The sequence below is a fragment of the Bos indicus x Bos taurus genome, chromosome 4 (assembly GCF_003369695.1).
Source record: "Bos indicus x Bos taurus breed Angus x Brahman F1 hybrid chromosome 4, Bos_hybrid_MaternalHap_v2.0, whole genome shotgun sequence".
NCBI classification, from domain to species: Eukaryota; Metazoa; Chordata; class Mammalia; order Artiodactyla; family Bovidae; genus Bos; species Bos indicus x Bos taurus.
In genome coordinates this window covers 42,596,437-42,620,659 of record NC_040079.1, presented here as the reverse complement: position 1 = coordinate 42,620,659, position 24,223 = coordinate 42,596,437, and the positions used below count along the sequence as shown (strand labels likewise).

The following is a 24,223-nucleotide window of genomic DNA, read 5'->3' as shown; positions in this document are numbered from 1 at the left end:
TTGCTACCCCATGAATCGCAGCACGCCAGGCCTCCCTGTCCATCACCAACTCCCGGAGTTCACTGAGACTCACGTCCATCGAGTCAGTGATGCCATCCAGCCATCTCATCCTCTGTCGTCCCCTTCTCCTCCTGCCCCCAATCCCTCCCAGCATCAGAGTCTTTTCCAATGAGTCAACTCTTTGCATGAGGTGGCCAAAGTACTGGAGTTTCAGCTTTAGCATCATTCCTTCCAAAGAAATCCCAGGACTGATCTCCTTCAGAATGGACTGGTTGGATCTCCTTGCAGTCCAAGGGACTCTCAAGAGTCTTCTCCAACACCACGGGTGGGAGGAGCTACCCCACGCCCCTAAGCCTGAGGCCAAGGGCAGCGGCGGGGAGGAGCAACCGCACGACCGAGGCCAGGGGCGGTGGCCGGGGGGACCAACCCCACGTCCAAGGAGCCGTGGCTGCGCGGGCGCAGGAGGGCCTAGAGGAGCTATCCCACATTGAAGGTCAGGAAGGGCGGCGATGAGGAGATACCCCTTGTCCAAGGTAAGGAGCAATGGCTGCGCTTTGCTGGAGCAGCCGTGAAGAGATACCCCACGCCCAAGGTAAGAGAAACCCAAGTAAGACGGTAGGTGTTGCAAGAGGGCATCAGAGGGCAAACACACTGAAACCATACTCACAGGTATTATAGCATATTTAACAAAACAAAGGATTATTAGTAATTATGGATGGAATATAAAAATAGTTAATACAAACTGAAAAGTAGAAGACAATTTAATAACAAAATAGTTACGTAATAAAAACAAATCATCCTTAGAAAAAGAAATACAATAAACATATAAACATATGAAAAGGTGTCCAGCACTTTGCAATTTAAATGATAATGAAACACAACAGATAAGTAAAAGTTATAAAGATTCATCAACTCATGGATTGGCCAGCATGGAACCATGAAGCCATTTGAGGGGGTAATGTAGTCCTCTGCGAGCAATCCTAAAATGTGCCCAGCATCTGACCTAGAAATTCAGCCTCTAGGAACCATCCAGAAGAATCACATGCATGTGTTGACTCTGGTTAAAAGACCAAGATTTGCAATGGAGAAAAACTGAAACTACCCAGATGACCATCAGTACATAAGTGGCTTAAAAATGTTACAGTGGATCCATTTGGAGAGTTCTCCCTGGCCACTCCTCCTTGCTCCCTCTGCTGGATACTAGTGGAGCTCAGATTTCCAGATGGTAGGCAGGGAAGGCAGTGACCAAGCTTGAGAGTGGTCTGAGCACGTGTGGCCATGCCAGTGGCTAAGCCACCCATCCCCTCTCCTCTGGTTCCCAGACCCCAGGGACTCTCCCCCTTAGAACATGAGTTTGGAAGACCCTCTGAGTCTCCCCTGGTAACTGGACAGGTGGCAAAGTCTACAGCGATAAGGCGATCGGGCTGTCGCTATGGTGATGTCAAGATGGAGGCCTTTTGCCATCAGACCCAGTTTTCTGCATGGCAGCTCTAATGACAGGATGGTCAGCCCTGCAGAGGCCAGAGGGCGTGAGCACAGAGGCCTGCTCCTGGTTGTCATGGCAGCGTGGGCCCTCACAGGAGCACAGAAAGCCCTGGCAGGAGAATTCCCCACTCCACACCTGGTCGGAGCAGGAAGTGTTGGGCGGTGACTGAGCCTCAGGGAAGCAGGTTGGTGTGTGAGAGACGCACAGTCGTCTGCAGCCTCATGACTCAAAGGCTGTCCCCCAGACACCGGAGGAAGGAGGACCTTTTCTGCTGAATCTGTTTAGAGAGCACCACGCCGTCACAGCTCAGCACAGCCCGAAGAGAAAGCTGACCAGCCCTGGGAGCCCAGCAATGGTCCTCCCCCGACCATACCTAGCCTGACAAGGCCTCAGTGGGGAAAGGTCCTGACTATGACCCAGGAGAGAAAGCTGGAGAACAATGAAAAGGAGGAAACTCTGTGATTGAACATCAAGCCAGAAACCAGCCAGAAGGTGGACCATACTCAACCAGATACCTGGGCCAGCCGTTACCCTTGGTTAGGAGAAGGCCGGGGATATTTCACCTTGGAAGCCTGTCGAGGAACGCTGAGGGGTCCCAGCTCCTCTGGGCTGGCTGCGGTACAAATGCTGGATGACAGAGCCAGGATGGAGATCTCCAAGAAGGAAAAGGTAGCTCTCTGCCACGTTCATTTTTCTAGAAGAGTTTCTTCCATGTTCTCGCATTCAGTGGTTTGTTTAACTTGACCAAGTGTTTGTGCCTCCGTAGCTGAGTGTATGCGCAGGCGCTTTAGGGACAATCTGCTGGGAGTGAATTGTGGGGCACTGACTTGGTTGGGCACTCTGAGTCCTCTCCCTGCTGCTCTAGAGTCCAGCCCTGTGACCTGTCACAGGGCTGGACTGCCAGGAGGCCTGGGAAGTGACCCCTGTTGGGTAGAGGGTCTGGGGAATTTAAAACCCCAGCTGGGGGGGGGTGGGGGGATGTGGGACCTTAGGGGCAGAACCAACTACCTAGCCACGAGGCAAGACTCAACAGACATCGTGAGAGCTCTCAGATGTCCGCACCTCCCCACAAGAATCACTTAAGCCTAAGAACCGTTGCTCCTGGTAAGAAGTGGAGAGCAGTTACTTTTTCCAAAACAAAGAAAAATCCAGACATCCTGTGAGCCAGCTCTGTGCCCAAGCAGTGAGGAAAGGATCCAGAACTGGTGACAGGGTGGAGGGGAGCGCCTGCCTGCTCCCCTCAGCCAGGCGGGGCAGGGGAAATGGGGGAGAGGGCCCGGATCCAGTGCCTTTGGCATGGTTTCCCCCTCACATGTCTTTTCTTTTCCTTCTTCTGTGAAATGACGAGGTCAGCATAAACACTGGACTGGTTCTGCTCCTGGCAGAGCTAATGATGTTAGGAGAAAAACAACCAGCCCAGGTCAGGGCGCCCACAAGCTGCAGGCAGCAGGAAGCCCGCATCTGCTGGTCACCGGGGTTCTGGCCGGAGTTTGGATGAGAGATCCTAGGTGGAGGGGCCATGGGGGCCAGCTGGAGAGAAGGGAGATGGGGTCTTCGGCACAAGCAGAGAGTTGGCACAGTGGCAGGGAGAGGTGGGGCCTGTGGCCTGCTGTGGGGAGTCCACCACATCAGACAGGGGCTGGCCCATGCTCCTTTCTTGTTTGTCTTGGGGACACAATGCTCCCCATGGTAAATCCCACATTCGTGGGGTGCTGGTTCGCTCCAGAGCAGTGGGGGGATGTGGGTCACTGACAGCCTTGTCAGGGCCAAGAGGAGAAGGAGGCCCCTCCTCTGGCCCATGCTTTAAGGGGGCACCAGAAACATCAATCATCAAGATAAATATTTTAATGCAAATTCTAAAGAATCAAAAATCAATGCAAAAAATTCTGATGAGCAAAATGCCAAATTTCCAAAGAAAGAGGGCCCAAGTACTGCTGATTTGTTCACTGGTCTCAGGCCTGTGCTGGCTGCCCTTACAGCGCCAGTCAGCAGGCTGCCAGGGCCAGACAAGGGAGGCGGGGGCTGTTGGCCATGTGCACACCCCTCCAGTCTGTCCCGGCTGCCCAGAGGGCCCACCTCTTGTCTGGGAGCCTGGAAGCTTCAGCTTGGTTTCAGGGCCATCCTAAGGGTTTGATGTTTTGCTGCCAGGCCCGCCCAGGTCCAGCCCTGCACCCCCGGGAAATGCTATCCCCAACACAAGCCATTTGGCCTGGAGCAGTAAGCAATTTCAAAATTGTCCCCAGCAGGTTGGCTGGGGCTGTATCCGCTGCAGGCTCCCAGAAGGAGAGCGTTCTGGTTGCGTTGGAGGGACCTCAAGTGTGGCTGGTTTTGCTCTTTCTGTTCCCTGGTGCCTCTTGCCTATGCTGACATCTCAGATCACCTGGGATCTTCCTCTATAATTCGCAGGAGTGTGTGGCCTCAGTACCATTTTCAGTGGCTTCCCCGGGGGCATGGCAGCTTCATACATAGTTCTTCTAGAGCTCCTTGGGAGCAGGCCTGCTCCTATGATGCCGCTTGCCCTCGTCTCCAGCCTGTGGCCTTGGAACCTCAACACCCTGAGTCATTCCCTTGGCATGGAGCTCTATCTTTTTCTCTATAATTTCATCATCTATAGATAGGTTAAAAATATCTTTTTCTTTTTTTTAAAGAATTTTTTTATTTGTATTAGTTCAGGTATACAGCAAAGTGATTCAGATATATATATATATAGGCTTCCCTTGTGACTCAGCTGGTAAAGAATCCACCTGCGAAGTGGGAGACCTGGGTTCAATCTCTGGGTTGGGAGGATCCCCTGGAGAAGGGAAAGGCTACCCATTCCAGTATTCTGGCCTGGAGAATTCCTTGGACTGAATATATATATCCTTTTTCATGTTCTTTTCCATTATAGGTTATTATAAGATATTAAATATAGTTTCTGATGCTATACAGTAGATCCTTGTTTTTATTTTTTATATAGTAGTGTGTATCTGTTAATCCCCATTTCCTGATTTACCCCTCCCTCCCTCCCTCTCTTTTCCTCTTTGGTAACCATATGTTTGTTTTCTATGCCAGTGAGTCTATTTTTGTTTTGTAAGTTAGTTCATGTGTATTATTTTTTTAGATTCCACATGTAAGTGATATCATACGTGATATTTGTCTTTGATTGATTTACTTCACTTAGTGTGATAATCTCTAGGTCTATCCTTGTTGCTACAAAGTGGCATTATTTTTAATCTTTTTTATGGCTGAGTAGTATTCCATTGTATATGTACCACATCTTCTTTAGGGCTTCCCAGGTGGCCCAGTGATAAAGAATCTGCCTGCAAACCCAGAAGCCGCAAGAGACTCGGATTTGACCCCTGGGTCAGGAAGATCCCCTGGAGGAGGAAATGGCAACCCACTCCAGTATTCTTGCCAGGATAAGCCCGTGGACAGAGGAGCCTGGCGGGCTACAGTCCGAGGGGTTGCAAAGAGTCGGACACGACTGAGCGAGTGAGCACACACACGCCAGCCACATCTTCTTTACCTGGTCATCTGTCAGTGGACATTTAGGTTGCTATAGAGTTCTATCTCTTGATGGCCACCACTTCTGAGTGGCCTCAGATTGGGTTCTTGGAGCCCTCTTGGAAGTTTCTGGTCTATTCTTTACCCTCTCTCATCTGTGCCCCTCTGCTGATGGGTAGGAGGGATGGGGGCTCCATAGCCCGTATAGTTGGCTGTGTGTAGTGGATTTGGGGAGCACTTTTCAGGAGAAAAACTGGGGAGGTGACCCTCCATGTGTTTTAGTCTGCCCAGGGGCCAAAACAAAATACCGTGGACCAGGTGACTTAACCAACAGACATTGCTTCCTCACAGTTCTGAAGACGGAAGTCTGAGATCAGGGTGCCAGCATGGTCAGCTTCTGGGGCAGGCTCACTTCTTGGCTTGCAGACAGCTTCTTTATTGTTGGGTCTTCACACAGTGGAAGGGGGATGCAGAGGTAAGAGAGAGCATGCTGGTTTCTTCCTCTTGTGGGGGCTCCACTCATGACCTCACCTAATTCTGATCATTTCCCAAAGGGCCCACACCCTGATACTATACACTGGGGGTTAGGGCTTTGGCATATGGGTTTGAGGGAACACGATTCAGGCTATAGCCCTGGGGATGGGTGTAGAGCCAGGGAGGGGGTGGACCTTTCTTCATTCAGCCTCCACAGCTGCCCTGGGCACTTTGCTGCTGAAGCAGAAGGCTCAGAGATGGAGTGAGGGTGCATCACTCGGCAGGCACGCTCTCCCAGTTTCCCCGCAGGACTTGTCCCAGCCTATCTGGGCCCCTGCCCCCTGAGCTGGCTGGAGGCCCTACTACTGCCAAATGCTCAGGAGGACACAAAGGTCCAGGTGGCCCCCAAGCAGATGTGTTGCAGAGGGGCCAGCGTGGGGAGGAGCAGATGGCTCCACTGAACAGAGTGGTGATAAGACCCTGAGCATGGGGCGACAGGGTTCTTGTGACCCAGTAAACTGTGGATTCAGCAGTGGGGGCTGGGGCCATGCCTGCCTGCCCTGGGCCCCTCTCAAGCAGGAGCTGCTGGCTCTGAGCATGTGACACGCTGTCCCTGCGGTCCCGCAGCCGGGCTGGGCTGGCAGACTATGAAGCAGAGACTGCTCCAGGAGAGCTGAGCAAGCCGCCTGCATCCCAGGCCCCAGGGTCCAGGTGCCTCCGAAACAGAATTAGAATTCCGAACATCTCCCTGCTCCAGAGAGGCGTTGTCGTCTGGGGTTTCTGGGGTCGGGAGCAGGCCAAGGGGACCCAGCAGTGAGAGGCAGTATGGACCCGGCGAGGCCCATGCCTGCTTCTGCAAGAGCAGGACCGGAGGGCAGACGGGCTGAGAGAGAGAGGGGAAGAGAGAGGAAGAGAGAGAGAGGCACAGAGTGCTCTCGGCCTCCTCCCTCGGTTTCTGCAGAGCTGCCCTGAAACCACCCTGCAGCAAGAGAGATGAGACTTGTGGTGAAGGGAGGCCCTCCAGGGAAGGTTCTGGAATGCTCCCCCAATCTTATGTCAGAGGGGCAAGCCTGGGCCCTCCCCTCCACCTTCATCTCCCTTCCCTTCTCAGGTAGATACTGATCCTAAGGACAATACAGTTCTGTGTGTGTATGTGTCTGTCTGTCTGTCTCTTCCTCTGTCTCTCTTTCTCTCTGTTTTTCTGTCTCTCTCCTTCTCCTGTCTTTCTGTCTCTTCATCTCTGTGTGTCTCTCTCTGTCTCTTTGTCTCTCTTTCTCTGGCTGGACACACAGTGAAAAGAGGCCCCCTTTTCCTCCCCAAACCCCCTCCCTTCCACACCACCCCCTCAGGTCTGGGTCTGCCTCTGCCAGGTCCCTCCCAGACTGGAATCCCCTTGGCCCCTCCTCTACACCCCTGCTGTACTCAGGCCGGGGTGTCCCCGGGCCCACACCCTCCTGTCCCAGGCCCCTTCCCTCCTCAGCCTCTGAGGGCCTCTGGGGAAGCTGCTTGGCGTCAGCCAAGGCCCCTGGTGCTCTGACCGCTGCCACCTCTTCTCTTGGGCCATGTATTCTATCCCTTTATTTCTGAAAGAGCAGCCGTTTCCTGGCGACCAGTTTGTGTACAGGCCATCGAGCTATTTGCAGAAGCTTGTTTTATGGGACTAAGTTCCAGTAAGTACACGTGCCTGGTGAGGATCCATTTCTGTTTGTTTACTTCTGCTCAAGGAATCCCTCACTGAAGCCACTCACGCTTCAAATATAGCTACAGCACTAGCTCTAGCCTCCCCTTTTCTTAGTGAGGTTTAAACCCATCTGGCATGTTTCATAAAAAGCGGGGTTTTGATCTGGAAAGAGATGTACCTTCTACCCCAGAAAATGGACCACTTCCCCCTGACTCAGATGATGGCTTTTTTGGGGGGAGGGGGGTGTCTTCTTTTGCTTTTTGGACAAGTGTTCACATTTCCTCTCTTTGGTCTTGGACTCTCCTTTCCAAGAGAGTTGAGCTTCTGGTCCAGGCCTCTCCCTGACCCCTGAAAAGGCCAGTCTGGCTCATCCTCCTCCAGCCATCGATGCCAGAGGTCCTGGCTGTCCTCCTGAGGGCTGGGGTGGGCCAGGGTGCTCCAGCTCTGAATCTTCCCACAGGCTCCTTGAGCTGGATGCTGGGGGTCCCACCAGCAGCTGGATTCAGCAGGAACTGCACCAGCCATAAGCTAGGCTGCAGGGAGGTAACTGGGAAGGGGCAGTGGAAGGAGCGGGGCTCCAGAGGCCACGAAGGTTGGAGGGTGTTCCTGGACCAAGAGCGATCCTGCGGGGTAAGGGGGACGAGGGGCCAGGTGTGGGGGCTGGCCATACCAGAGAGCCCACCTTTCAAGGTGGGCGGCTAGCATCCCCTGGACCCCAATTCCTCAGGCCCCCCTGCAGTCGTCCTGTCTTACTCTTGATCCCCAATCCCTTCCCATGCTCCTCATGCATCTTAGTCCACCTCTGCTCTGCTTCCTTGGCTAATACCTGCCCAGGTGGGGGCAGGGGCAGGGGAGGAGTGCTCCAAGTACCACCTCCCTACCACCACCACCCAGTGCTGGGCCCAAGCCACAGTCTCACAGAGGGGAAGGGCCCCAGAGACAGGTCCTTGGTCCCAGGTCCCCACCGGCCAGGTCTGCCCGATGCTCAACCACTGGCTGTTCTGGGGGATGGTGCTCAGAGGCTGTCCTGCCCCTAGTGTCACAGAAAGAAGGCTCTGCAGGCAGAGAAGCCCTGTGAGTTGCTGAAGTCACAGGGGTGAGTGATGGAGACCTGGGTTCAGCGAGCGAATTTGTTCTTAGGCAGTGACTTCATGAGCCCAAAGGCAGCTGCTGGTGAGGGCAGAGCCTGCCCGGGCTCTGGAGTCAGCTTCCTCGAGGCCTGGTGAGATCTGAGTGGCTCTGGGCCTCACCTGCCTGGTCCTTAAAATGGATTAATAGCAGCGTGTGCCACATGGGCTGGGTGTGGAGACTTCTGTGAGGTTTGGCCAGAGGGCGATCTGATGGAGACTCCGGGAACCAGGAGCTTTTGAAGTTATGCTGTCTGAGAGCCCTAGGGCTCTGGGTGGAGGAAGCATCCCCACACCCACCCTACTCTATGAAGGAAGGCGCTGCTCACTGCTCCAGCATGGACACTGACTACATTGCCTCCTTGGCTCCCACCCCTCCAAGGGGCCTAGCACAGCCTGCCTGGGGATGTGCAGTCAGGACCACAGCCTTATGTCCGATGAATGCCTGTAGACGCCTGCTGATCATCCAGTTGACCATGCCTAGCACAGCTTGGCAGACCCCTAAGCCCTGGGCAAACCACATAGATGCTGGGGAGTGGTGAGCTAGCTCCCCACGGGCCCCGGTCCTTCATGCAGGGCCTGTGGAGGCCCACTCTGCTGGCCATCCTGCCCAGGGGGGAGCTCTGCTGACCCTCCACAGGAGAGTGGGGACAGGCCTGGGTGGATGTGCTTCCTGCCCATGAAGACCCAGCAGATCCATCCTTCATCCCCAGGGGAGGGGAGGGGTGGGAGGAAATAAAGAACTCCTTTGGTTAGCACTTCCAGAAGAGAAGAACCAGTCTGGGCACCCAGCAGGGAAGGAGGCTGGCTCCACCTCCAAGGACTGCTCCAAGGACTCTGCTCCCAGCCTGTGCCTGGTAGGGCTGTGGGTTCAAACCTGCTCTTCCCTTCCCTAGCAAGGTGGACTTGGTGACTTTGAAATCCCTCCAGACCTCAGTTTCTCCTCTGGTACTATGGCCTGCCAGGGCTGCTGTGGGGGTGTGAGCCCCTAAGTGTGTTCCTCTCAAAGGGATGAGTAGAGGAGCCCCTCATGCTAGGTAACCAAGCGCTGACCTTTCCAGAACAGCTTCCCACTGTGAGTAGAAGGCAGAGAAGTCCCCCAAGTAGACAGGCAGGAGGAAGGTGATGCCACACCCTGACACACCCTCTTCCAGAAGATACAGTATCCTCACTCTATGTCCTGGGACATCATTTTCCCATCCACAGGCTCACATGAAACCCATGTCATATACATCAAATATGTGTGTATATGACCCGCATGGCTCCTGGATCTGGCCAAGGTCCCCCTTCCTCCAGAGGTTCCAGGGCAGCATTGTGTCAGCTGATGAGGCTGTGGTCCATGCACACAAGGAAAAACATCAAGGCTGGTGTGCTGGGGAAAAGCACCTGCTTTCTTCCCCTGGCCCTGGCCCGGGTAACCCCCTCAGGCTCACCTGCAGGCAGGCTGTCCCTTGAACATACTATGAAAAAAGCCAATGCATACATTTGTAAAGCAAAAGTCAGTGAGAATGGTGATAGATGTCTTTTAAAATAGCCCACAAGGGGCCCACTACTGTGCGGTGATTTCAGTCCATTACAAAGAAATAGTGGATGTTTCCCTATTCACATACACACACACACACAATCACATCATCACTGACAGAAGCAAATCACTTGGAAATTATAATAGTAGTGTGAAAAAAATACCATCAAGCAGGACTCGGGTTTTCCAATGACTGAGCCCGAGTCTGCCCAGGAGGAGCTTATGGAACAGGAGCAGCATTGCAGAGCGGGGTGCCAGCCCCTCCCCCTGTGTCATCCAGCTCCCTCTGTAGGTGTACATTCACTGCCTCTGCACCTAAGAGAGGGCACCTGCCTGCAACCTGCTTGACCAGGTCTGTCACAGGCCTACCTCTCATCCCATAGTACAAGCAAATGCTCGTAAGTCACCACGAGACCTCAGGCAAGGAAGGATGTGTCGGGGGAACATGAGAGAGTGGCCGGCACCCTCTCTCTGAGACGCCTGGGTCCAGCGGGGTCCACATGCCCACACGTGGTGCCTTGGTCTAGCAGGTGCTGGTGGCCGGGTCTGCTCCTTTGTAGTCCAGCCAGTTTATGCTCAAACTGCTCCATGGGATGGGGTGCACCTCTATACCTGTATTTGCCTGTGATGAATCGGGCCCCCTCAGAGGTCGTGCCCAAGGTCACACAGGTGGGAACCTACAGAGCCGAGATATAGCCAGACCTCTGGACTTCCAAGAAAGCCTGGACCCATTCAGTCTGGATGCCAGGCCTCACAGGTTCTCTGCCATGCTCTGGGCCAGTGACCGCCTGCTGCTGTGTACAGTCCTCCTCCGGGGGACTCTGAGGCTTGGCAGTCCTCATAAAGGTGGGCACCAGCCGGGGACATATGTAGTAGGGTGATCCCTTCCCACCCCACAATACTGCTCATCCCTCATAGCATGTCTGGGAAGCACAATTGCTCAGATTTATATTTATTAATGAGGACACTTTTATGCATTTAGTAGTTGCTAAAAAGGATTCCTAGGTGGTGCAGTGGTAAAGAATCCGTCTGCCAGTGCAGGAGACGTAAGAGATGTGGGTTCAGTCACTGGGTCAGGAAGAACCCCTGCGGTGGAAAATGGCAACCCACTCTACTATTCTTGCCTGGAGAATCCCATGGACAGAGGAGCCTGATAGGCTACAGTCCATGGGGTTGCAAAAAGTCGTACACGACTGAACACATATTCACATAGTTGAGATAAAAATATAAATGCTGGTCCCTCTCTGCATGGGTTTCTTATAGCTTCTGTAAGAAATGATCACAAGTAGTGGCTTAAAACAAAGCAAATTTATCAACTGATGATTCTGGAGGTCAGAGTCTGAAATGGGTCTTCTGGACTGAAAACAATGTGTCAGCAGAGCCAGTTCCTCTGCGGGTTCTAGAGGAGAGTCCATGTTCTTGGCCTTTCTGGCTTCTGAGTCCATGTGCATTCCTTGGCTCATGGCCCCTTCTTCCATCTTCAAAGCTGGCAGCTGCTCCCTCCAGCCTCTTAATCTGTCGTTACATCTTCTCTGACATTCCTGCCTACCACTTACAAGGATGCTTATGATGTTATTGGGCCCATGAAATAATCCAGGACCATTTCCCCATCTCAGGGTTCTTAAACACCTGCCACCTCCCTTTTGCCATGTAAGATCACGTTTCACAGATTCCAAGGACTAGAATGTCTTGGGGGCTGTGGCTCTGCCTCCCACGCTGCCCCACCCCCACCTCAGTGATGTGCACAGCCCTGCCTGCCTGTCTTATACTTTGGCTCACTGGCTTCGAGGACTTTTTCTTTTCAGCTGTACATCACCTCCCCCATCCCAACACACACACACAAACACACACACACACTTTTAATCAAATTCTGACACTTTTAGTCAAAATAAAATAGACCACACAGAGCTATTTCCCCTCATGGGCAACCCTGAGGAGGGCAAAGGAGGAGGCTTCCCAAACCCATACCCATGCAAGGTCACAGCTTGCATTTTCCTTGCATTTGAGAATTGGTACCAGTGTCCGCATGGCCCACTGGAGGGCAGGAGGGGCCAGGCTAGGGGAGGGGCTAGGGGTGTACTAACAGTGGAAGGAAGGGACTGAGGACCAGGAAGTGTGGCTTGTGGGCATCTTAGAGAGTTTGGGATGAGGTATAAGTCCTGGCCTTCCTTTCCATTCCTTTCCAGGTGGGTTGGCCAGGAAGGCTGGCAAGAAGGGATACTGCATAGGGACCTGTGGAGGAAGCCAGCCCAGACAGGATGTGTCTGTGAGGGCTTGGAGGCAGGAAGGACATCCAGGAGGGGACATGTTGGGTGACAGGAAAGAATCCTAGTGCTGGAGAGAATCCTTTTCCTAGGGGAGAGGTACTTGGACTTGACACTTCCTGTCTGTGAGGATGAAAGGACAGCAACCCAGGAGCTGACTGCTTTTCTCCTTGTGCACAGCCATGTGTTCTGCTTGTGTCTGAAGGTGGCTCTCAAGGTGTCAGCCTTCTCTCTAATGCAGGCGCAACTCCACACATCACTGTCCAGGGGAAATGCAGTGTTTTCTAGTAGCCATGTTACAAAAGTAAAAAGAAATAGGTAGATTAATTATCATAAAGCTTTATTTAACCCACTATAAACAGAATATTAAGGGCTTCCCTGGTGGTTCAGATGGTAAAGAATCTGCCTGCAATGCAGGATACCTGGGTTTGATCCCTGGGTTGGGAAGATCCCCTGGAGAAGGAAATGGCTACCCACCGCAGTATTCTTGCCTGGAGAATTCCATGGACAGAGGAGCTTGGTGGGCTACAGTCCATGGGTTTGCAAAGAGTCAGACACAACTGAGAGACTAACACACAGAAACAGAATATTATTGGGACTTCCCTGGCGGTCCAGTGGTTAGGACTCCACTACAGTATTGAGGGCTCAGGTTCGATCCGTAGTCAGGGAACTAAGGTCATGCAGCATCCATGCTGTGCAGCATGGTCAAAAAACAAAACAAAACAAAAAAGAACCAAACAAAAATCCAGAACATTATCAGTGAAACAGGCAAGCCACATAAAAATTGTTAATGAAATATTTTACACGCTGTGGTTTGTATTGCCTTTCAAAGCCATGTGTATTTTCCACGTACAGCTTCTCCCAATTTGGACTTGCCATGTGTCAAGTGACAAAAAGCCACATGTAGTCAGTGACTACCACCCTGAACAGTGCAATTCACAGCTACTCTGATAGGTGATTGTCCAGGGGTTCGTCAGGCTCTCTGGCCATAAGCAATGCAAATTCAATGGAAGCAGGGGAAGCAAAGAAGGGATGGACTGGCTGACGGGACCAAGTTCCATGTGCTGAGGGGAGCGGAGGGGAGAGGAGCAGGATCTGAGGTCCAACCGTGGCCGAGGGTCCTCTGTCCACTTCTGTCTGGGGCTGGTGTCACTTTCCCCTCCGGACGATGTGCATTTTCCACTGGGCGGGGATGCAGCCACAGAAACTCCAGGCTCACAGCCTTACAGTGTTGCATTCAGAGCGAAAGGAGAACTCTTCTCCGTGAGTTCTGCTACACATGATTCCCAGGAAGGACTCAGGGCTCTGCTCGGGCAGCGCACCCACTGTATTTCCCAAGGTGCTGGCTCCCTAAGGCACTAGAGTCAGCTGCCTTCTGGAGTCAGAGAGCTGGTGCGGGCACGCAGGACAAGGGTCCTGTTCTGGGCGTGCCCTCGGGCCCTCGTCCATGCCTGTCCTTACTGCAGTGTGGTCTCCAGGCCGCCCAGCTCCCCTTATCAAGCCCCTCACCGGCGTTCTCTTGGCTTTGGCCCAAGACCACCTGTCTGTCTTGCAAAGTACATCATTGCGTGTGTTCTCCTGTGGCCAACTGGCCCCCAGCAGCCTTTCTGCTCTCCTGTCCTCCCCACTCCACCTGCCTCTGCTGGCTGTCCCACTCCAGGTTCTCGCCTTGCGAGTCAGTTCACTTTCCCTACTGCATCCAGAGTGAGCCATATCAGTGCAATTCCGGGTGGACTTGCCCTGCACAGAGCCTCCCATATCAGCGCAGAGCCAGACCCTCAGAAGACATCCCAAATTGTAACCTTGCAGCCTGAAATCTGCAGCCACACTCTGGCTGCCCTAGACCTGTACCCAGCCCAGCTCCTGGGACTTGGCTCTTGTAGGTGTCCTGCCTGGCTACTGGCCCCAGGAGCAGGGCTGACAAGGTTGCAGTCATAACCTTAAATTCTGTGGGGCTCTTCCTGTATCTCTTGTGCAAGCATCCCTCCTCTGAGAAAAAGGACCCCTGGGCCCACAAAACCTAAGGTTGCAGGTACAGAAAGAATGAATCCCCTCACATCAGTCATGAGGAATGATGAAGAGCCCCTGGTTCCCAGACCATGTATCTTCCCTTTTAGGGACACAGCATCAGCCAGTAGCTTTTAGAGTGGACTCGCACCCTGGAGGACACCGGTCCCTTCCACGGGGGGGGGCGAGCATCTTCAAGCTGACAGCTCAGCTGTGCCTTCAGGAGGTTGTTTGACTGCTCTATCAGGGGGGCAGCTGCTAGGTGGGAGGACTCGTGTGTCCTGATCGTGTGCTCACTGCCAAGCCTCCTTTGCCAAGAAGCAGGTCCTTCCTCTGCGGTCGTGTTGTGGGGGATCTGGGATCAGTAGATTCGAGGTTCCTTGGTTGGTGGCACTGGCTGAGACACTGAAGGTGGGAAAGGCAGACGTGTGCCTGGAAGAGCAGATGAATGGCTGCCCCTTCTAGAGTGGAGCGGTTCTGTGTGATCAACTTGAACCAGGTTGTGGCTGGTTGGTACCCTGGAGGAACAGTATCACCCCCAGAGGTTTAAGGTTGGTTTCTGACACTGGCAGGTCATACATTTGACAACGGCAAAAGCTAGGCTGGCCCTGGCAAGACGGAGCCTACGCTTTGGGGTATTTGGTGTCTACAGCTTCCACACCCGCCGCCATGGTTAATGGTTTGTGAGGGCATCGTGTTAACGCTGAGAGGCTACCAACGTGAAGCTACTGGCCAGCCCACCGCGTGCTTGTTCAGTGCCTTTTCTCTAGCAGGTGGTTTCTCATAGGCTGGAACTCTGCCGACTTGTTCTCGGGCAGCTTGATTTCTCTACACTCCTCCTCCCCGCCCCATTCCTGTTCCCAGTCCTCTAATCTCGCTCCTTCCAGCTAAGCTCTTCCCTCTTGTCCATGGTCTATGGGTACCTTTTCCATGGTCTATGCCATTTCTCTCTCTTCACAAGGGGAGTCACTGGGTGCCTGCCCCAAAGTCTGACTCTTGAGAGCCTTTCTCCCCATTTCTGTCTTCCACGGCCACCCTTGAGTGGGACTGCTGCCTGGCAAATGCCCGTTTCCAGCTTGCACCAACGGGCCAAGCTGACCTATCTGTGGGCCAAGTGGGTGGGTTTTGACCCCTCCGGCAGCCAGACAGAGGGAAGGCCATCTGTGTGAGCTGAGGGGGGCACAGGGGCATTCATGAGGAGTGGTAGTGACAGGAGGTGGGTCTGAGCCTCCTGCCCCTGCTTGAGCCTGATTGCAGATGCCCTCCTTCGGTCTTATGATGGATGGCTGTGGTGTCTGCCCGATCTGATGACTTAGCAGCTCTGACATCACCCAGCTCAGGATGGGCAGTTCTGGCCACATGATCAGTCACTCAGTGTCCCATGATTAGATGTTCTGTCTATCGGGGCCCAGGGACAGACCAGGAGCTGCCTTTCAAGTGGTATTTGGTTCTTTGCTGCAGGTGGTGGGCCCTTGGTCCAGAGCTTGGGGTCCAGTCTGTGACACTCCTTTGGGGATTTATTATACTCCACACAGTGTAACACCTCAAGTATCACAGCTGCCAGGTCACATGGCCTAAGAGTCAGGGCTGACTGTGGCCGACTGGCTGCAGAGCACTGTCTTTCTCTGGCTCCACTTCGGTTTCATCCAACGAATAGGTTGGAACAGTATCACCAAGTGCAGAATATGCTGTTTCCAAAATCTGAAGAGGCTTATTAAGCACTACACACCTTTCTTAGCGATAAGAGAAACAAGGCACGATTGTTTGTTACTCACTTTAAAGCAATTGTCCCTGGCATGTCCCAGACCACTGGGCCCCTGCAAATTTCACGGAGGTGGCAGCCCCTGAGGCTTTTCGAAATGTGCCTCACCATGAGGCATCCATGATACTCGCCTCTTGTGTCCAACTAGCATGATGTCGTCAATGTGGTGAGCTGATATAATGTTCTGGTCTGTGTAGACCAGGTGGTTTAGGTCTCTTGGAACCATACTGTGACGAAGAGCAGGAGAATTCACAGGGTGAGGCCGGGTGTATGTGGGACGTGGTAAGACAAGGATGGAGGCAGATTCACATTTAGCAGAAGTCAAGCCACAGTCTAATCCCATGGGGAGCTCTGGGGCATGAATGGCCTCGTGTGTGAGTCATCTCTCCTGAGGCCAGGTAGCCTTTGCCCTTCTATACTGGGCAGTCATTGGTTTGGGGCCCTGGTAGGAGGGTAGGGCCTGGCAGATTCAGCAAATAAAAATTTAGCAAATAAAAAAAAATGCCCAGTTATATTTGAATTTCAGATAAACAGCAAATAAAATTTTAATATGTGTCCCAAATATTGCACGACATACTGTATTTTCTCCGCCAACCCTGAAGGCACATAACCTCCCAGGTATTTCTGGGCAGGATGACTTATTAGATTGAAGGCGAGTCTTAGGAGAAGGGCCCAGCTGTGAGCTATTGGCAGCCAGCTGGAGCAGGTGGGGGCAGGCACAGCACCTGTGCAAGGGGATCATGGCAGCCTCCAACATCTACAGCGTGATAGGCTGTGACATGAACAGAATTGCTGTGTACTCCATACAATTACAGCCACCACTGAGCTATTTAAGAGTTAAATAATTAGGTAATTGGTGTCTTGAATGTTTCATATTATGCAAAAGTCACTGGTGGGTTGTTATATATGAAGAGAGTTTTAGTGATATCTGGGTAATTGGATGGAGTTTTTGGATGGGCATCATTTGCCTTTCATTTAAAACAAGGAATGTAGGCTCTTGCCATTGTAAATTAGTTCTCTAAGATGTTTTCAAAGTGACTACAAAGCTCATGAGTATAGTTCAACCATGCAGGGAATCCATGTGGGGAGCAGCAGCAGACCTAGCTTGACCAGTGGCATCGTTAGACCTGGCGAAAGTCAGAGGGTGGGACAGAGCCCCGACTCCATCTGCAGGCGGTAGGGCCCGAGTGATAGGAGAACGTGTGGCAGAGCCCCTCATGCTGTGGTCACACAGTCCCTGCCAGAACCACAGCCTCTGCGAGGTGGCCTAGCTATGTCAGGGGACCAGGTGCTAGGGAGGCTGGGTGTGGTGGCTGGAGCCCATCTATGCTCACTTCCTTCACTCGGGTCTTCTCCCCTGGACAGCCAGTTGTTGCACATTTTCCAGCTGGGTTTCCATAACCTTGAACGGAGTGAAGTCCAGTTCCCGCCTCACCTCCTGTGGTCTTTCCTGAGCCACTCTGTTGATGGTGATTACCAGCATGTGCCCCACTGTCCCTTGCTTCCCCCTCTTTGGGCTTGCTCACATGAAGAAAAGCAGAATAACTTGTTAGTCCTCATGTGGCAATTATGGTCCATTAGGCTGTACCACACACCCAGCTAACACTGAATTCATTGATAGGCTCATTATCTCACATAAAAAATAGTCCAGAGGTGGCTCCCACCCCCGTACGATGACACCCTGATGTCAGACTCTGGGTCAACCCCGCAGGTTGTCTTTTCCTCCCCCTCATGGCTGTATGGGGGGGTGAGGGTGTTTGCCTCCACCCCTAACAGCACACAAGACCAGAGCACTGCCCAGGAGCAGGCCACCCACCTGACCAGGGCCAAGGCTCAGGACTTTTTATAGGCACAGAAACTGAAATTTTGAATGAATCACTTATCTGAGATCAGGTAGGTAGCAAGTGTCCACCAGCTCCCTCTTCCTGTTCCAAGTGCCACGAGGGAGCTGGAACAAGGACTTCCAGGGTCATGGTTCCTACAAGGGAGAGACCACTGCCCAGGGAGGCTTGAGGATGAGGCAGCTCTCTCCAGGGGCTCCTGTCTCTTTCCATCTGTAATTGAGACCCCTGACTCTTCTACTTCATCTGTTACTCTTCTTTTTTTAATGTTGATATAAAATACATGCAATGAAATTCACCTTTTTAATCAAGTTTACTGTTTTGTTTTTATAGGTATAATTTTAAAATATTTATTTATTCATTTGGCTGTACCAGGTCTTAGTTGTGGGATTTTCTTAAAAAATTTTTTAATTTGTGTATTTTTGACTGTGCTGGGTCTTCAGTGGGCTTCCCTGGTGGCTCAGATGGTAAAGAATCTTCCTGCAAAGCAGGAGACCCAGGCTCAATCCCTGGGTCAAGAAGATCTCCTGGAGAAGGGAATGGCAAACCACTCCAGTATTCTTGCCTGGAGAATCCCTGGACGGAGGAGCCTGGTGGGCTACAGTCCATGGGGCCTTCACTGCTGGGAGAGCGTTTTCTCTAGTTGTGGCAAGCAGGGGCCACTCTCTCGTTGCAGTGCTACGGGCTTCTCGTTGCAGTGGCTTCTCTTGTTGCAGAGCACAGGCTCTAGAATGCTCAGGCTTCAGTAGTTGCAGCACGTGGGCTCAGTAGCTGCTGCTCATGGACTCTAGGGCACAGGCTCAGTAGTTGCTGCTCACAGGCTCAGCGGCCCCACAACATGAGGGATCCTCCCGGACCAGGGATTGAACCCATGTCTCCTGCATTGGCAGGTGGACTCTTAACCACTGGACCACCAGAGGAGTCCCAGTTGTGGGATTTTCAATTTTCAGTTGTGGCATGTGGAATCTAGTTCCCTAAACAGAGATCAAACCTGGGCCCTCTGCATTGGGAGCATGGAGTCTTAGCCACTGGACCACCAGGGAAATCCCTCAAGTTTGCTATTGGTTTTGTTTTTTTTTTAATTTTTAATTGAAGGATAATTGCTTTACAGAATTTTGTGGTTTTCTGTCATAGATCAATAAGAATCAGCCATAGGTACAGCCATATTTGCGTGTTTTCTATACAATTTGTTTCTACTTTTATCATTATTGATTCCTTTATTCTTAGGTTTACTTTATATTCTGTTTGTTGGGTTTTTTTTAAATACCTTTAGAGGAATGCTTTGCTCATTGATTTTTCTTTTTTTTTTTTTAAGTGAATTAAGGGTTCCTTTGAGTTTTGCTTTAGCTATTTTTTTTAATATAAATTTATTTATTTTAATTGGAGGCTAATTACTTTACAATATTGTATTGATTTTGCCATACATCAACATGAATCCACCATGGTGCTTTAGCTATTATCCGTACTTTTTACATTTGGTATACTCATGGTTATATATTTATAAAGGGGGGTGTGACCCAACTCAGATTTCCTCTTTAGCCCAAATGCCATTTACAACAGCCTACTTTCCTTTGTGTACCCTTTGAGTGCATTATTTCAAGTCACTATAAATATATGTATTTCTCCAAACGCCTCTGACTTTGTTCTGCTGGCCCCTCAATCTAGAATGTGCTTCTCTGCTGGCCATTTCCTGCTCTTACATCAAGGGCTGCAGGAAGAAGTCCTGAAAAACCCTGTTCTCCAGAGAACCCTCCCAGTCTCTCTCATGTTCCCTCAAGACTCTGCAGCTCTGCCAGTATCAGTTAGCATCTGCTATTTGCTTGTCTCTTCTGCCAGAGTGTAAGGTCCTTGAGAACTAAAAACTAGTCATTTTCATAACCTCAGACAAATTAGACGTTCAATAAATCTTAAATAAATGTGTGATTCAATCCCTTCCGAAGCTCTGTTCGGGTCATTGGTTCTTTCATTCTGAGTGTTAATTAGGGCAGGTTTAATTGCTGTAACCAATACCAAACAGGAAATGGATCTACAGAGCAGAATTGTGTTTGCTCCCATGTTACGCCAGCATTATCCTGCCTCCTTTGGGTCCTGAACGATCCTGCAGCTGGCTGATGTGCAGGACACACCCTGTTCCTCACCCACTCTCTGCCCCCATCCCTCCCGTGGCCCCAGCCTTTAGGTTTCACCCCAACATCTGGCCCCAGGCCTCCAGGTCCACCTGCTGTCAGAGGCAAGCACTGTGCTGGACAGACCTCTGTGGCCCCTGCGGATCCCCCCGCCCCATCACCCCCTCACTCCTCCCTACCTCCCCTGGCTGAAGCTGAGGTCTCTGAACATCTCCATCATGGAAGCAGCTCCAGAGCTACTTCCGGACTCCCAGCATGTGCTTGACCCTGGAGGGACCCTCCCCATCTAGTCAGACTAATCTTCCAGCACACCCGGAGTCAGGCTGAGCTGGGGGTGAATCCTGGCTAAGTCACTGATGGCTGCTGTGTATCAGAAATCCCTTCACTCACAGGGGCCCCAGCGTCCCCACATTTAAAATGACTGCCCTGAACTTGGCGGCCAGTTGTGATCCACGTAAGCATCTAGCACAGCAGCCGGCCTGCGGAAGGCACTGGGTACTCCCCAGCGGTGGTTACTGGGGCCCCAGCCCACTCTGCTGTCTCTTGGCTCATCTCCCCCTTTCTCTGTCCCTGACACGGCCACACTACCTGATACCCTCTCATCACCAGGCCCCTGGACTGCCCTTACACAAGGGTGCAGCCAGCCTCCAGTCGACCGTGCTGTGATCGAACACTTGCAACACCATACTGACCTTCAGGCCCTGTTGTACCAGGTCAGGGAGTACCCACGCTGTTGCCCAGCTGGTGTGGAGGGCTGGCAGGCCAGTGGGGAAGGGGCTTGCAGGCGGGATTCTCCAGCTTCCAGCCTCACTTTCTTTCCCATGGAATATGGAGTCTGGTAATTTGACCCATTTAACTTTGAGCCTCATTCCTTCAGAGGCTGGGCCTCAGAGCCTCTGTGCAAAGATAGCAGATAAGGCCCAACCTTTTTGTTTTTAATTTGATTTTTAAATACTACTTCATTAGTACAACTCCATTGCAGAAAACACAGGACATATAGATAAGCAAAGAGGAAAATAAAGTCACTCATATTTCCATGATCATGATAACTACTATTACTATTTTTCTATATTTCCTCCCATGTGTATATTACATATACTTATATATGACAGGGTCTTCCCTGATGATCCAGTGGTTAAGCCTCCAAGCCTCCACTGCAGGAGGCACAGATTCAATCCCTGGCTGGGGAATTAGGATCTGCATGCTGTGTGATGTGGCCAAAAAAAAGAGAGAGATTTAAATATATATATATATATATATATATATGAGAAAAATGGATTGTGTTATATTTTTAAACTGTTTCTCCTCTGTATTTGTCATCTATTCCTATGTAAAAAATTACCTCAACACTTGGTGGCTTGAAACAACAAAACTTTACCTCACTCCATTTCTGTGGGCCAGGAATCCAGGAGTGGCTCAGCTGGGAGGTTCTGGCTCAGCATGTCTCCTGAGGTTGCAGTCAGGATGTTGCCTGGGGCTGCATCATCTGAAGGCTCAACTGGGGCTGTTGGATCTGCTCCCAAGGTGGTTCACTCACCTGCCTGGCAAGTTGGAGATGCCCATTAGCAGGTGGCCTCAGTTTTTCTCAGTAGAAAAACTATCTACCTCCTGATAGAACCTGAGTGTCCTCATGACCTGGTGCTGGCTTCCCATAGAGTGAAGAAACCAATAGAGAAAAGCAGAAGCTTCATTGTCTTTGATGGCCTAGCCTCACATTTCACAGTCCATCATTTCTGCAATAGCTTTTTAGTTACATAGGCTAGACCTATTCAGCACAGGTGGAGCCTACACAGCGGCTTGAATGCCAGATGTGAGGCTCATTGGAGGAGCTTTCAGAGGGTAGCCACCGTGTTCTCTCTTAAAAAAAAAAAATTATTTATTTGGCCTTGCTGGGTCTTAGCTGGGGCATATAGGATCCTTGATCTTCACTGTGGCATTAGGACTCTTAGCTGTGGCATATGGGATCTAGTTCACTGGCGAGGGATCAAACCCAGGCCCCCCGCATTGGGAGCATGGCGTCTTAGCCACTGGACCACCAGGGAAGTCCCACATTCTTTTTAAACAAAATGTCATTAACATCTTTTCATGCCAACAGAGGCAGATCGATCTTATCATTTTGCATATAAATGTAGCATAGGTTATTTAACCACTTTCCTAAAGTTGGGTGTGTGGATTATGTCTCATTTTATAAAGAGTAACCTGGAATATCCATCACTGAATTTGCTAGATTATTTCCTAGAGATAAATTAAAAAGAAAATTAAACCATGCCTATCAATCAGCTCCTTGAGCAACCAAAGGATGAGGACACTGACTAGGACATAGAAGTCCTTCAGCTCCTTCTCTCTAATAGCCCACATCTCTCTCTCCCATCAAGTCAGGAGCTCACTATCTGCTGAGACATCCTGGCCCATTGCTGGGTAGCTCTGTTGTTTTTATTTTTGAGAAAGTCTAAGCAGAGACCACATTCATCCAACATCCTAGGACAACCCTTGCGATACTGACCACTCTGTGTCCTGGGCATCCCTCGGGAGCGATTATCTTTGATGTCCTTCCTCTCCTGGCCTCTCTTCCCTGGACAGGTCTGTCACTTGCTTCAATGACTCTTGACTCCAGCACAGTGCTGACCCTCTGGTGTCACTCCCTCACCTGAACGGGAAACGACGAGACAGGGCACACCTCCTGTGGTGGGAGCACAGGAGAGCTGGCTGAGGCATGAGAGTCTGGCTCTGGAGGATTAACTAGTGTGGCCAAGTGGGGGTGTTGGACTCCTTCCTTCCTGCCCTCACAGGTGCAAGGAGGAGGCCCGGGAAAGGGGTCTGGGGAAGGATGCTCACTGGTCAAATTGAAAGCCAGAGAGGGCCCCGGAAGTCCAGCAAACCAGAAAGGGACCCACTGACCTCTGCCCAGCCCTGTCCTCTCCAGCCTCCCAGAGGACAGGTCTGGGGGATTCTGATCCTCCTCTCAGGTGCTGTGAGCCTGGACCAATAGAAGGGCAGCTGCTCCTTGGTCTGGCCAGTCCAGAAGGCCAGTGTGGGGACTCCAAACCCAGGGATGAGTCATGCCTGCTCTGTGAAGACAGAGGCACAGAGCCAGGGTCTGGTGGGACAGTGATCTGTCACATGTGGGTCTGGTGAAGCCCTTTTTGCTCTATTTTGGGAAAGAGATCAATCATGTCAAGAGCTTCCTTGGGGATGACCACACTGGCCATTGGCTGGAGAGCCTGGCATTCTATCCAGCCACCCGGCCCACTGTGAGCTCTTGCTAATTTTAGCAGTGCTTGGCAGCTGCAGGCAGGTCCCACTAGACAAGTTCACTCCCGGGCAGGGAGCTGGGAGTGGGGAGGAGGGATGGTTCTCAAAGCAAGCCCTGGCCTGGACTTTGCAGACCCCAAACCAAAGAATGACCTTCCCCACCTTTTGAGGCAGGTTTTGATGATTTACAGTTGAAGACCTTTGATGAAAACAAGCATTTTCTACTTGGTCAGGGAGGAGGGGGCATGGCCCTGAGGTAAGGGTGGGGCCAGTCATCAGAGTGGTGCCCTGCCTCCATCTACTCCCCCACACTTGGCCCACCCCTCCCCTTCCCACCTCCTGGCCCCACCCCCAGCCCCCAACAACCATCAACCCTCACCCCCAGCCCCTACCCCTGCCCCAGCCCAGGCCTGAGCCTGGCTCTCAATGACCCAAATGATGTCTTAGGCACACCCCCAACCCCTCATTCAACCCACCAGCCTGATTGGGCAAATGGCAGGGCTTTGAGGGCTCAGGAGAGGAGCCGAGAGTCTCAGGAGGTCTCTCACCCTCTGCACCCCAGTTTCACAAGGAGTCTTCCTTGCTCAGGTCCTCAGGCCAGGCCTCCCTGCCACCAGCCTGCCTCTCCCCTCCCAACTGCAGTAAAGACCTCAGGGGAAAATTGGCCAGGGGTCCCCGTGGTTCAAGACCAAGACCAGGTTCAGGTTCTTCATCTGGCACAGGGTCAGGCCCTCAGCAGCCCCTTCCAGCCTGCCAGCTCTTCAATGTGCTTTCCTGACCTGGAAAGCGTGAAGACTGTCCACCCTGGACGTCCAAGGACTGAAGGGGACATAGAGTGGTTCTGCTCCCTCTCCAGAAACTTTGGGCAACAGATCTCCACCCCGGGCTGCAGGCATGGGCCACCACTCCATAGCCCTTGTCACTCCTGACCCCACGCAGGCCTCCTTTGCCCTTTTGGCCCTATCTGACCTGTAGCAGTAGGCAGAGTATCTTAGCAGCTGCCTGCTGAATGCTCTCTGCAGAAGGCCCGGGCAGCCTGAGTGGGCAGCTCTTTCCTCCATGGCCCATACCTGCACAGGTAGGCCCCTGACTTCCAGGCTACAGGCCACCCCTGTGCCTCAGCAGGAAGGAGAGTCTCCACCTCCCCCTAAACCTACCTCTTGGCCTCTCAGAGAAGTGGTGATGGAAGCCACAAGGA

General features: G+C 52.0%; 1 protein-coding gene and 1 long non-coding RNA gene across 2 annotated transcripts in view; one reads left to right on the top strand and one right to left on the bottom strand.

Moving 5' to 3' along the window:
• The first annotated feature begins 1,598 nt into the window (after window positions 1–1,598).
• GCK (glucokinase) overlaps window positions 1,599–24,223 on the top strand; it is a 36,118-nt gene continuing 13,493 nt past the window's right edge. The window contains exon 1 of the mRNA XM_027539231.1: window positions 1,599–2,155. Coding sequence (XP_027395032.1) covers window positions 2,111–2,155 — 45 coding nt within the window. The 5' untranslated portion in view covers window positions 1,599–2,110. The remainder of the gene's footprint in view (window positions 2,156–24,223) is intronic.
• LOC113891332 lies at window positions 12,709–22,445 on the bottom strand. The gene is made up of 3 exons (XR_003510725.1): window positions 22,277–22,445; window positions 21,152–21,314; window positions 12,709–14,562 (listed from the first exon to the last, which is right to left on the bottom strand). It is a non-coding gene; the product is annotated as an uncharacterized LOC113891332 (long non-coding RNA).